This window comes from Lissotriton helveticus, chromosome 5_1 (assembly GCF_964261635.1).
Source record: "Lissotriton helveticus chromosome 5_1, aLisHel1.1, whole genome shotgun sequence".
Lineage (NCBI taxonomy): Eukaryota > Metazoa > Chordata > Amphibia > Caudata > Salamandridae > Lissotriton > Lissotriton helveticus.
This window is the reverse complement of record NC_136065.1, coordinates 1,420,399,994-1,420,414,675: the sequence shown is the minus strand read 5'-3', so window position 1 is coordinate 1,420,414,675 and position 14,682 is coordinate 1,420,399,994. Positions and strand designations below refer to the sequence as shown.

The 14,682-nt window shown below is 45.8% G+C and overlaps 1 protein-coding gene across 15 annotated transcripts in view; it reads left to right on the top strand.

Annotated features, from left to right (window-relative positions):
- HIPK1 (homeodomain interacting protein kinase 1) overlaps positions 1-14,682 on the top strand; it is a 700,213-nt gene that overhangs the window by 617,672 nt on the left and 67,859 nt on the right. For all 15 annotated transcript variants that reach the window (XM_078644414.1, XM_078644417.1, XM_078644415.1 and 12 more), the window contains one exon: positions 12,808-12,941. In XM_078644414.1, coding sequence (XP_078500540.1) covers positions 12,808-12,941 — 134 coding nt within the window. The remainder of the gene's footprint in view (positions 1-12,807; positions 12,942-14,682) is intronic.

The window sequence follows — 14,682 nt, the reverse complement described above, 5'->3', positions numbered from 1 at the left end:
TAGTACAAAAATACGATATACATTTTTACTCAAAGAAATACATTCATGACAAAGTAGATTCCTTAAATAAATAAATAAATCCATTGATGACTCAATCTTCAAAATAATCCCTAAATACACCCCAAATACTTAAGCCAATCTTACGTTTCTTTGCCCCTTTAACAGCAAACAAACCCCATTCTATTTTACAAAAATTGTACATTTTCGCATGCCACAGTTCAAACACAGGTGGATCTTTCTGAAGCCATTCGGTGGCAGTACATAAGCGTGCAACCGTCATTGAAAAAAAAAAACGAGTTGTCTGTGAACATAAAGTGGATTATCCCTGTTACTCTCTGGCCCCATCCCAATTACCATCATCGCTGGTGTAATAGTCAGCCTTACGTTCATAACCAGTGACAAAAATGTTTCTATATCAGTTATAAATCTCAACAATTTATCGCAGTTAAAAAAAAATATGTACACTATCCGCACTATCCTCGCCACAACGAAAATACTTGCAATCAAACTTAGGCCCCCATTTAGCCATGCGTGCGGGAGTATAATATAAATCAAAAAGGGACTTGAAAAATTGAGCCCTCAAATTTGCTAACATCAGTACTTCCCTCGAAACTGCAATAAGCTTCTCAACATTAATTTCTGACTCTCCCAAGTCCCTTGACCATTTTAAATTATACTTATTCAAATCATCCAAACGATCAGCCAATAATAACTGATATATTTCTCCAATTCTACGTTGTCGCCTGACTTTTTCTATAAGAGGATTGGGTTTCCTATTAAAGTTAATCCGATATAAATAATCCCTAATCTGCAAGTATTTAAAAAATTGTGTTCTGGGGATACCATACTGTGAGACCATCATCAAAAGATTTACACACCCCGTCAGTAGAATAGAAGTAATCTAGAATCGAAATTTGCCTAGCTTATGTAACGGTAAGTTTCAATTCTATTAAGGACACGGAGGCGAGGATTATGCTTTTCTTTCTCCGCAATTTATTACAATAGAAAAAACACAGCAGCCTCAGAAAAGCTCATAACGAAAAATCTGAACAGTAAAGCATTATCCATAAACACACAATCCAAGAAAAGTCTCTGGGGCTACAACTCCCATCCTTGTCACATAGAACAGTCTGTACGGAGTCGTTCCTTCATGTCCATCATCCAGAGATAGGAAGTCCCCTCTCCATGTTCCTCCTCTTTCTTCGCGCGAATTACGCACTCAGTTCATTGGTCTGATTTTGATCCGTCATTTCCTAGCAGAAAAATGGAACAGCGTAAGCGTTGTAACGGAAGACACAAAGGCTTACAGCTGAATTAAACAACCATTTGACCAAACTCAACATGAGGAGTAAACCATGAAAAACCTAGTTACTTACTGCCATACGGGCGGGATGTCGCTCGAAGACGTCCTGGGTGCGATAATCCTCGCCTCCGTGTCCTTAATAGAATTGAAACTTACCGTTACATAAGCTAGGCAAATTACGATTCTATGGCAGGACCGGAGGCTCAGATTATGCTAGTTCAAAGCTTACTTACCACCAAATTTGCAATATCCACCACAGGCTTAAAGTAAAACTTAAAGGTGGAATCGGAGGACCAATCCGCGGCCCGCATTAAATCTTCTAAACGAGCTCCTACAGAGAAAGCCTTAGAGGCCATGGCCCCCCTGGCAGAGTGAGCTCCGAAACGTTTGGTATCAATGCCTGCCACCTGCATGACCCAGCGCACCCACCTGGCTATGGTGGGGGAAGAGACTGCATGGTGTGGTTTTCGCAAGGCAATTAACAATTGTCTCGCCCCGAGGGCGAATGTCCCAAGTCACATCCTCATAAGCCTTCAGACACTGAACAACACATAGCTTCGGAACGTCCACAAAAGCCGGATACGAAATGGTTCTAGAAGCCGACTTTGTGCGACGACCAATCGTGAAAGTGACACCATCCGGTGAAAACACACGTGCCAAGACATCCAAAGTACGCACATCCAACACCTTCCGGCAGGACACTAAGCATAAAAGCATCGCCAGTTTCGCCGAGAGTTCCTTGAAAGACAGGTACCTATTAGGTTGCCAGGATAGAAAAAGGTTCAGCACCACATTGACATCCCAAAGGACAGAGTACCGAGGCTCCGGAGGCAATGACAATCGGATGCCCCGCAAAAGCCGGCACACAAAAGGATGTATTCCAACAGGAGACCCATCAACCGGATGGTGCGCCGCTGAGATAGCCGAACGCACAGCATTAATTGTGCGATACGCAAAACCATCCATGGCCAGTTCCGCCAAATAATTCAACACGGGAACGACTCCCACGACCAAGGGATCCAAGTTCCGTCAAAGACACCAACGAACCCACTTAGACCAAGCGGATTTGTAGCGCTTCGACGTACTGACGGCCCAGGCCTTGGACAACAGTCCTTCAGCCGATCTCGAAAGGCCCGGCAGCGACCAACGTCTCTTGAAAGCCTCCATGCCATGAGGCGGAGAGAGCCCTGAACGATAAGATGATGCGGCTCCCGATCCGGATTGAGAAGCAGGTGAGGAAACTGGGGGAGTGGGATTGGAGAATCCCAGGAAAGTTCCAGAAGAACTGGAAACCAGACTTGGTACCTCCATAGCGGCGTCACTAGCACCAACTCCACCACCTGCCGGCGAACCTGAGCCGCCGTCCGCATCACCATCGAAAAGGGGGGAAAGGCAAAAGGCCTCTCCTTGCTCCAGTCCTGGAGGAACGCGTCCGTGGCTTCCGCCAGTGGATCCGGCCTCCAACTGAAGAATCTCGGAAGTTGATGGTCCAAACGGGACGCGAACAGGTCCACTGAGAAAGGTCCCCACAGCTCGCTGAGCCAGCGAAAAATCTGAACATCTAACATCCATAGACTGGAGTCCCAAAGGTATCTGGAGTGCCAGTCTGCCACCTGGTTGGCTTGGCCCGGCAGGTACTCCGCCGTTACCGATACATGGTGGTCTAGACAGTAATCCCAGAACTGTTTTGCCAAATTCACCAGTGCTCGGGACCTCGAGCCTCCTAGGTGGTTCACGTATCGTACTGCCGACACATTGTCCATCTTTAGGAGTACACACGATTTCACTGAATCCCCTGTCCAGCAGCGTACTGCGAAGGAACCCGCCAGAAGCTCTAGACAGTTGATATGCAACTACTGTTCTTCCAATGACCTGGTGCCGCCTGTGGAAAAATCTCCACAGCGCGCCCCCCAACCGACCCTGCTGGCATCGGACTCGATAACGAGGTCCGGGGTGGACCCCAAAATCGCTCGGCCATTCCAGGCCTCCATGTGAGACAGCCACCACGACATCTCGTCCTTGACCTCTTCCGAAAGTGGAACTCTCTGGTCGTACGACATGCCTCTGCGCAGATGGCAAGCCTTGAGCCGCTGAAGGGCCCTGTAGTGAAGAGGGCCCGGGAAGATGGCCTGGATCGAAGATGATAGAAGGCCTACAACCCTGGCGACTTGTCGTAAAGACGTGTGGGATTTTGCAATTGTTTGCCGCAAGACGTGTTTGATTTTGGACAACTTACGCGACGGAAAGCTGAGGGAAGCGTCGACAGAGTCTATGACGAATCCCAAAAATTCTACTTTCTGAGAGGGTACAAGAACCAACTTGTTTCCATTGATGACAAACCCGAGCTCCTGCAGGAGGTCCACCGTCCGGCACAGCTGGGAAAGCAAGTTGTGAGGACATTGCGCCATCAGCAAAATGTCGTCCAAATAGACGATCAGGCGTACCCCCTGCGCCCGCAGAAATTCCACCACGGGGTGTAACACTTTCGTGAAACACCATGGAGCCGAGGAAAGACCAAACGGCAGGGCGGTGAACTCGAACACCTGTTCCCGCCAGAGGAACTGGAGGAAGCGACGGTGTGGAGGATAGATTGGAACCACAAGATGAGCATCCTTGAGATCCAACCGCACCAACCAGTCCCATGGGAGGAGGATATCCAGAAGAAGATGAATCCCCTCCATCTTGAAATGACGGTAAATCAACCACCCGTTGAATTCCTTGAGGTTGATTACCAGACGACGGCAACCGCCTGGCTTGTCCACCAAGAAAAGATTGCTGATGAACCCTGAGGGGTGCCGAGATGACTGACGAACGGCCCCTTTGCGGAGGAGCTCCGCGACCTCTTCGCCTATCAACTGGGCATCGGACACTGAGAAGGTTATAGGTCGTGGGGAAACCACCTGAAAAGGCTGATCGTAGAATTCGATACGAAACCCGCGGATGGTTTGTAACACCCATGCATCCGCTGTAAGGTCCTCCCACGATCTCCGAAAGGCCGCTAGCCGACCGCCAATCTGAACCCGTTCTGCGGGGATAACACTCACCGTTTGCGTTGTTGGCGCCGGAGTTCTTTCTGAAACCTCGTCCTCAAAAGCGCTGCCCTATTGTAGGGTAGAAGGAGTTGAAATTGGCTGAGGTGTTGTACTGCCCTCGCCCGGAGCCTTGCCTTCTGTTGCTGGCATTCTGCCCGCCACGGCGACCGTCCCCGTGGGAGAAACGCTGCTGGAACACCCGTTTGATACTGGGCTGGGCCTTATCAAGGGAGGTGAATGTTGATACGAACTTCCCTAACTCCTTAATAAACGGCTCTCCGAAGAGACCGCCCTGGGCAACTGCCCCTGCCTCCGAAGAGGCCAAGTCTCCTAACTTCGGGTCTAGTTTGATCAGGAAAGACCTCCGACGTTCGGTTGAAAGGGCGCAGTTGGCGTTGCCTAAGAATATAATCACCCTCTGCGCCCAACTTGACAGGACGTCGGGAGAAATGGCGGTCCCAGTGACTTTAGCCTCCTCCGCCATATCAAGGATTTTTGTAATGGGACCTACAGCTTGTCCTGGCACGACCGCCAGGATCGGTCAAGGCCCTTACGCGGATCTTTCATAAATTTCGCTAGAAATGTCGCCATCTTGGTATCTAAATCCGGTGTCATGGCAACTCTGCCTTCCAAGGTGGGCCTAGGACATTCCCCACGGAGACATCCCCTGGCCTCTTTCTCCAGAGGCTTGCGCAACCGGCTAGCCACGAACTTTGCCACCTTGTCGCCCGGGGCCCAGGCTGCGGACCGCGGATGCATAATTTCATCCGGGTCCAGCATACCTGAGCTGTCCCGTGGCAACTCGGCGGACGAGCTCGAAGGCCGCCAGGAACGCACAGACTACTCATCCCCGTACGAATCCGGGAAATCTCCCGGAGACGAAGGGGCCGTTTCAGTAGCCACCACGGAGTCGGGGGCCGCAGGTTGGTCAGGCGGGGACTCGGTTGCCTTAGTCAAAAAAGCATCACGCAGGCGTTCAAAGGCTCCCTTGTCCACCCCCTGGGCGCCCTCCGGTAACCCCTCTCTGCAGGATGGTGGACATGAAGGAAGGACTCCGTACAGACTGTTCTATGTGACAAGGACCCTCACCCGATGGACCTGGGAGGGCATAAGGGATTCCTCCCTGCGCCTGGGCTAGCTTGGCGCATTCTTCCACAATGCGCGCAGAGAGACGCTCCTCCATAGGAGCCACTACCTCTGTCACGCAACGGTAGATGGAGCTATCTACTGCTTGGTAGAACTCCTCATCCTGTAGATAGGAGTGTGAATCATCTTCATAGTACTCGCCCTCCATGCAGCCCAAAGCCAACACAAGGGTCCTACACACTACCCAACTAGCGTGGGTGTCACTGTAAATTAGGGCAAACCAGAGGACTGCAATAACGTTTTTTATGCCAGGAACTGACAAGGATAGGGTGCACTCACTACCACAGCGCGCAGACCCACCCCAGAGGGACCAGGTCAGCCACCTCACAGCGCGCTACCACACCAGTATCAGACACAAGTGCAGATCTTGCCACAAGGCGTCGAACGCGGCAGAAACCGCAGTACAGACCCCCACTGGGGCGTTCAACAAGGGGCAAATGGGTTACAGACCCGAAGAAACGGGCGTTAGATGAGGCAGCTCGAGGGCTCGGCTCCGCGGCAGTTGGTCTCCTCAGCGCGGCTCTCCTGTGAGGAGAAAAAACGCGCCGGAGACCAACGAGACGCAGCAGCGCCCTCTAGCGGGTGACAGCGCACCGCAACACGCACAGAAATGAAAGTCGCGAAGGAAGCAAAACGGCGCTTCCGCGACTTGTCTGGGGCTCTGTGAAGACAAAATTACATCAGAGACCCATAGCCCCCAAAACACAGTACAAATACACCAGAATTCCCCCCAAACAGCATCAAAACACTCAGAGGAAGGAAAAACACTTATCTGGCTGCGAGAGCAGCGAAGAAAGAGGAGGAACATGGGGAGGGGACTTCCTATCTATGGATGGTGGACATGAAGGAAGGACTCCGTACAGACTGTTCTATGTGACAAGGATGGGAGTTGTAGTCCCAGAGACTTTTTTCTTGGATTGTGTGTTTATGGATAATGCTTTACTGTTCAGATATAAGCATTTTTCGTTATGAGCTTTTCTGAGGCTGCTGTGTTTTTTCTATTGTAATAAATTGCGGAGAAAGAAAAGCATAATCTGAGCCTCCGGTCCTGCCATAGAATTCTAATACCTTTTTTCATCCAAGCTAAAGCAATATTATCCTGAAATATACCTGCTAGAATCTTCACTGCTTGCAAAGGTGTATAATAAGAGATTTTCCTCAATATTATCGGCATTAAAGCTTCGTTTCCACACTTTATAGGCACTAATCAAAACCTTAAATCGCGTTAGCTTAAAATAGCTGCCTTCCACTTCACTAAATAAACATTGCTTAGCAATAGGACCCATAAGAATTTCAAAAATAGTAGGTAAGTTAGCCCTGCTAATGGCACCTTGCCCTGTGAGTACCATTCGCATTTTCAACAAAAAACATGTATAAAAATACAAAAAAAAATCCAAAACTGCTAGACCCCCTCTCTCAAGACGTAGCGTCATAAAACGCAACGCCCGTCTGGGCTTTCCGGGGTGCCCAAATAAATTTCCCGCAAATTGACTGAAGATTTTGTAGCCTTACGTTTGTGACTTCCAGAGGTAAAGAGCGATAATAAATAAAGAACTTTGGGTAAAATCTTCATTATAATGATATTACAGCGTCCTATTATTGTAAAGTTAAGCCGCCCCCATCTATCCAAAGAGTTTTTAATATTACCAATCAATGAGTTCCAATTTACTTCCATCAGCTCGCACGTAGATGATCGTATTTGTATACCCAGGTATGTCACTTCTTTAATAACTCGCTCATCTCTGAACTTGATGCTATCAGAACATAGGATTTGTGTTTTAGACACATTGAGCTTATACCCTGACTTCACCCCAAACTCTATAGCTAACTGCTCAATTTCATACATTGCACCAGCAGGGTCCACAGTAATCACAGCAATATCATCTGCGTATGTAAAAACTGAAAATTGATAATCGGGAACCAAAAAAGGGAGGAATACGAACATTATGCGATAATCGTTCTATAAACGGATTTATATAAAGGGCAAATAATAGGGGAGAACAAGGACAGCCTTGCCGCGTACCTCGGGTAATAGGCACCACCTCTGATAATAAACCCATTGTGGAAATCTTAGGACTGGGAGCTTCATACAGTGCCTGTATAGCACTTATAAATTTCCATCCAAAACCACTTTGATTCATTAGATCAATGCTAATTCCCTATTTTCATTATTAGCAATATCAAACAAGTAATTACTTAATTAATATGTTCGGTAGTTCCCCGCTGTGGAATAAAACCGTGTTGATTTAAGGCCACCAAAGAGGAGATGACGGAGGAAAGTCGATTTGCCAGAATTTTAGAATATATTTTGTTGTCACAATTTAATAGAGAAATTGGACGATAGGATCCAACCAGTTCCGTAGGTATACCCTTTTTACAAAAAAACGCAATTGTAGCTTCTGACCATGATTTAGGTGGTTGCCCCGACTGTGCTGCCTGAAAAACCTTCAGCATCTCATCTTTAACCAAAGGAAAAAACAACCTGTACACCTCCACCGGTATCCTATCTGGTCCCGCCGCGTTTCCTAACGCTAAGCTTTTTACGGCCCTTTCTAATTCTGTCATAGACATCGGGGTATCAAGCTGCTCTGCCAAAAGGGGATCTAATTGTGCCACTTCTTCAAATCCCGGTGCACTTACACCCCCATCCAAATGTCCCTGATGAGTATAAAGAGTAGAATAAAACTCCTGAAAAATAGAAAGTATCTGTTGCGGGTCCGAGTGTAACACCCCATTCTGATCTTTCATTGCTTGAATAGTTCTGGCAGATCCCTTCATTCGGAGTCGCAGCGCCAATGCTCGACCAATAGTCTCACCAAATTCATGAAGTTGTTGTTTCGAGGTAAGATATTTCCTGGCATTCTCTTCGCTCCAAAAACCCAAGACCCTTTACACGACATTTAGCCACTATATTCAATAACTCCGAAATATCCTGCTTGCCTACCATAATTCCTGTGGTTAAAGCGCTTTCCGCCATTCTCTGCGCCTCATAATATCCAGCCAACTCCAGCTTACATTTTTTCTGTAGGTTTGAACTAAAGCTAAGCACTTCCATTCGAAAGCAGGCCTTAAAATAATTCCAAGTAATATTAATGGGTGCTGACAAAGTATTATGGGAAAAAAGTCCTTTATCCAATAACCCATGTATTCCTTGAATTCATCGTTTAAACAGAGTTTCCTGTCAAATGAAAAAGAATTATAGGCCCTCCTAGCCCTAGTAGCTGTTAATTCTAAAACTACAGGGGCATGGTCAGAAGAAATCCTTGGAAATACATGAATAGATGCACCGCTTACCAAAGAAGGAGATGCAAAAAAGTAATCCAACCTTACTAATTTTTTATGTGGATGTGAATAAAAAGGTTCATGTCCTTTTATTTTACCCCACACATCCACCAAACCATGATCCCAGGTTAAATCATAAAGTGCTTTAAAATCTTTGGGTTTCCGTCCAACATATTTCTGAGGGTCCTCCAATAAGGCCTGATTCGACAAATTGATATTGATATCCCCACATATTATCAAGGGAGATGGCCATACGGCTAATTCTGTATTTAAATCATACAAAATCCCAGGATCATCCAAATTAGACCCATAAACAGTGCAAAGCGTAAAATGATAACCCTCCACCCCACACTCCACAATAACCCACCGACCAAACTTATCTGCCAGCTTCCGCCCACAGTTCACAGAGCCACTAGTAGCTAAAATAGCTCCCCCCCCCCCCCGAGTCGTACCAAGCTGACCGAAGCAGATAATAAACCCCCCAAATCTTTCAAAGCCCTCGATTAGGCCAGGATATGTGTGTCTCCTGTATACAAAGTAGGTCAGGCCGAATTTGACGAATTTCCGCTGCCGCTTTTTGTCGCTTTGCCCAATTATTAAGACCTGATACATTTAGCGTACACATTTTAATTCCCTTATACAACATTGTAAAAGTCATATGTTAATCCTCTCCCCACAAACATTACTGAGATAAGAAAAAACAAGGAGAAAAACCAAAAGAGCCTACCATCGAACACCTGACTTTTATAACTTCTTGGATATAAATCTTGCAAATTGTATCCTTTCTTGCCGCTGTGAGAATTTTTTCCCCTTTTTACACCACACCTAAGTGCAACCCAACCCCTTCAACCCTCCACCCTTTGACCACCTCCCTCCACCCAGTCTCCACCCCCCCCTCATTAACGAGGCTTTAGGACTTATGGTCCTGTAGATGCGAGCTCACCCACATCCCCCTGCCTTTGCCTGTGGGTCATAGTACAGTACTTACAACAAATAAGCAAAGGAAAAAAAGAGCTAACAGCAGAAAAAACTTCTAGCCCTGTAATCTGCAAACACAAAATTCAATATTAACTAAATAACTGTACTAGATAGAGCCCAGGAATTCTTTAGCTGACCCAATAGTTGTAAAAAAACGTGTACGTTCTTTATATATCACTTTCATCTTAGCTGGAAACATTAAGAATGCCTGGGCCCCCTTAGATTGAAATTCGGGTATCATCTGCCTATACTGCCAACGTAGCTCTACTGATTGTTTACACAAATCAGGGCGTACAAAAAATTCAAAGTCACCTCCACTTCTTTTTTTATCCGGCCTAGCCTTCAAAAATACCTCCTCCCAGGCAAGAAAGCTATTAAAGGACACTAAAATAGGCCTAGGTTTCTGGACTCGTTGATCAGATCTCGAAGATCTAATAGTAAATGGAAATTGGTGCACCCGCTCCACCTCCCAATCCCATTTCGTCACCTCTGGTAAAGCTTTCTTAAACAAATCAATAATAAACCCTCGAGGATCTGACCCCTCATTCTCTTCTGGTATCTGTAAAACCCTCAAATTGTTTCTGCGAGACCGATTTTCAATGTCCGCTAACTTCCAATTAATGTCTTCTTTAGTAGCCAAATGCATATCAACAACAGTCTTATGTTGAGCTAGTTCATCCTCTAGGCTGGATATACGTGCCTCCGCTTCATTGACTCTTGATAAGAATTCAGCATGCGATTTTACCAAACGCCTAACCGAGTTCTGTAATTTCCGACAGGAGTTCTGAGCCCTTTGACTCTCTTCTCGAGTCTCCTCCCGATGTTGCATAATTGATTGATAAATCAAGGCCAACGAGATTTCTTCCACCTCTGTCCCTGGGTCAGCCGATCAATCCCCCTCCCCCAAAAAGGTTCCAGAGGCCCCTTCCTTCCCATTCCCATTCGGATAAAGTTTCCTCACTGTTTGGGCGTCATTCTCTACCTGATCTTCCAAATCCAGACTGCTATGCATACTTCCATCCCCCATACTCTTATGTGTCGAATGCTGAAAAGCAAAGTCCTCACAAGAGGACATCGACTGTTCTGAAAGGGAATAGAAGTCCGCTGAATCAGTCTCTGGGGCATGTCTGCTGTTCCTGGCCACCTTGGTTATCCACCCTAAAACTGGAATCAAAGCTCAACCCCTCACCAGTTTTATCTATTTCAGGGAGTCCAGAGGCGGAATGAGCCACAACGAACGCCTTACCACTCTCAACACCGGCATCACTTGTCGTTTTCTCCATCATTGCTACTGTCTGAGAGTTAGCCGAAGAATTAGCCATCACATTTCCCTGAGCCCCTTCAACATCATCACCAGGCTCAGCGGCCACATCAGCCAAGGCTCTGGGGGTCGTAACTGATCCCAAATTTGTACTGCCCCGTTGCTATCTCTCGCTTTCTTTATTCTTGGCTGGCAAAAACAGCTCCGGGATTATTTTCCCCGTAATTAATGCTGCTTTAGCTCTGGTCGCAGTTGCAACGGGGCCAGAACCCGCTGCTTTATCCGCTTGCAAAGTTCCTCTTACCTGAGCGGACCCGGTTACACCCTCCACGCTGTCTGCAGCTTCATCATTTGTAATTATTCTGTTTCTATAATGATGAGTTTAGAGCACTGCGTTTGATTCTGAGATGTGCTTTACTTGCTTTACAAGTCACGAATTGATATCTTAATCTTAACTTGCAAATTGCAGTTTTTTTATTTCAATCCATAGTGGAGAAGCGTGGCTCAATGGTTAGAGCGACAGACCCTGATGCAGAGGTCTGGCCTGGCACCTGGGTTCAATTCCCGCCTCGGCAGCTCTTGGACTCAATCTCCCCGGACCTGATAATTCTGGCCTCTGTGCCTAGTCTAATCATGGGTTCCACTCTGTGACTCTGGGCAATAGCTTGCTTAATCTCCACAACGGCCTCAGCAGCGCTTGGATGCTTGGCTTCACCTTGGGGGTGCCCAGGAGTGGACATCTCACAGGAAAGCCAGGAAGGGTTCCACAGCGGTATGAATACAGTGCTACGAGACCTCTGGGTAGAAGTGCGCTATATAAATACAAACACACATAATCACACATGCACTTTAACTGTAGTTTACTTTTATGTATCTATACAGTATTTCTATTGCGTCAACTTAGCCAAGTGTCAGCAGAGCGCTGTAAAGGATTTAATTAAATATCTTATTTTTTAATACACTTTTAGGTGTTATAACCAAAGCAAAATAATTTTTTTGTTGTCAAACTTTCTTTTAAACTTTTCAAGTTATACTTTTAGTCTTGGATAGAGGTGGCGATTTTGCATATTGCTGTTGCACAGCAATGAAGTATTCTACTTTTTACACAATGCTATATCTGATAAGTCAAGTGTTCTTTATACACCCGAACGTAGGACATGTATGTTGTTTTCATGTCTAACCGGTGTACTAGTAACCAAAACTGAACTTCACTTTGACCTTAGGGCTTTTTCAGTCTTTTATATACATATGCCCACTCAAAATGTCAGTGAGAAAATTAGGTAAGGTTAGGAATTGAAAACAAAAAAACACAAAAATTCACACATCCCTACCTTTTATTAATCTGCCCATAGATTACTCACAGGTAATTGAGTGTTGCATATTGTTTTTTTAACTAACATACATTATTAAATCCTGTTGACTCAGAAATTTAATTCTGAATTAACTAGCCACACACAAAGCTAAATTGTAGTTGTAAGCTATATAATTCCAGGTGTTGAATTAAAATTTTATTAAGTAGTAGTGTGTCCACGTCACTCCAGGTCATTACAGACGCTGTCTTCAGTCCTGAATATATCACCTGCAAATCATTGTTTTCAAGGAAGGTAGTGCACAGGAAGCAAAACAAGAATATAGCATCCACAATGCATTTGTTTATAACATAAGAACAGGAAAAGATTTAGTAATGATCTGGAGGGATGTGGCTATACTACCAACAACTGTTCTGCCTGTGAATTATTGTGAAGAATGAAAGCAATCCCATAACTACTTGTTGATTTCACCAGTGGCTTTTTCAAATGTTACAGGCATCCTCGGCAATGTTAGCAAGTCGAAAACTGCTTCATCAGTCAATGGACAATCATCTGGTCATTGTGGAACACAATCTGGCTATCGTTCACAACGTATGCTGAATGGAATGCAACCATTGAACCTCAGCCAGGTAAAATGAACTACACTGCATGATATCTCTGATATTCGCTTATCTTCTGTGACCAACTTTTTTATGGGTCCAGGTCAAAACAATCCAAAATTTGTCGTTGCTCAAGAACTGCAGTTTCCAATACACTGTGAGGCGCCGTTACCTAGTTTTTGTTATTTCGATACATTTATCTTTATCATATATACGTATTGTGCACTTTCCTACCATGGTCTGTCAGGGCGTTAATACTATAAATTGTTATTTTAGAAGTCATAAGGGACACACACTCCAGTTTAGATAATGGTTTTACCATCCTGTCTGGAAGCGTTTATGGATGGTCTGTGTAAAATTACAAGCAATTATTATGGATGGTCTGTGTAAAATTACAAGCAATTATTATGTTCAGTCTTAGGTGTTCACACCGAAACACCGACAAGAGCTGGTGCTCATCTGCACCAACTAGAGCAGAGGTGGTTTCTGATTATCTGATTGGGTGTCAAATGTACTCTAGTGGTGTGGTCAGGGCCACCATCAATGTGGCAACTGCAACTGCTGTCACCTGACTAAGAAAAGTCAGACCCTCTACTTCGCCAATGGGACAAGCTGGGAGCAACGAATGTTCACGAATTGTAACAGTAGAAACGTGGTCTACCTGATCACCTGTCCCTGCGGCAAGGAATATGTGGGTATGACCACCAGACAAATCAAAGTCAGGATAAACGAGCATAAGAGTAACATTAGGTGCAAGAAGGTAACAACAAAGATGTCAGCACATTTCCTTGAACATCAGCACTGTGTCAACGATGTACATTGGACAGTGATTGAGCAACTCCCATCAGACGTTGGTTTGTTGGAAAAGGAACAACGTTGGGTGTTCCGGCTGGGCACCGATGTCACAGGCCTCAATGACTCCATCCCATGGAGCCAATTACGTTAGGTTCAACACTGTATGAACAGTATGATGAGTGACATGTGACTGCTACCCCTCTATGTAAAACCATCATCCTCCGGGTTTTATTGTAACAGGAAAAGCCCGTGCGATTGCCCTTTTCACCCTGACAATAATTTTTCTCAATCCATAAGGCATGCAAAAAATCACCCATCCCTCCCCTACCAAGGGGGTAGGTGTCTAGGGCCATTTTAATAATTACCACAGTCTTTAACACCCTACTACTTTAGATATCAGGCCTTTAGTATACAAGGTTATTTTGATCTGCCACTCCCTCTCCCCTCATGGGTGAACTATTGAGGGACAAAGTGTATTTTTTATACCTTGTGGGAAATTTGCCATTAACTGGTACACTTTATCTACGTTGTTGGTGTTTCGCGCATGCGCGACGCGTAACTGACCCCATAACATGGTCTGCGCATGCGTTACCGGCACGCCGCTATTACGGTACCAGCTCTGCCCTGCGCATGCGCGTTGGGCTTTAGTTCTTCTTAGAGCCAGCATACCACTATTTGCTATACCGGCTCTGCCCTGCACATGCGCGTTGGGCTTTAGCTCAACCTTAGAACCAGCGCGTCCTAACCCTGCGCAGCTCCGGGATTTTTCTTAACAAAGACCCTGCCCCTACCCATGTATGGGCCTCTTCCGCTTTCAATCATTCAATCATCCCCAACTAATTAACTATCGCTGAGGGTATAAAAGGTGAATCTCCGCTTTGAGAGTTCACTTACAGCGGAGCAGCGTTGCGGGGAAGGCAGGCATCCAGTCCTTGCAGTCATCGTGAGTAGGAGCGTGTTGTAACTAGGGGTGTAC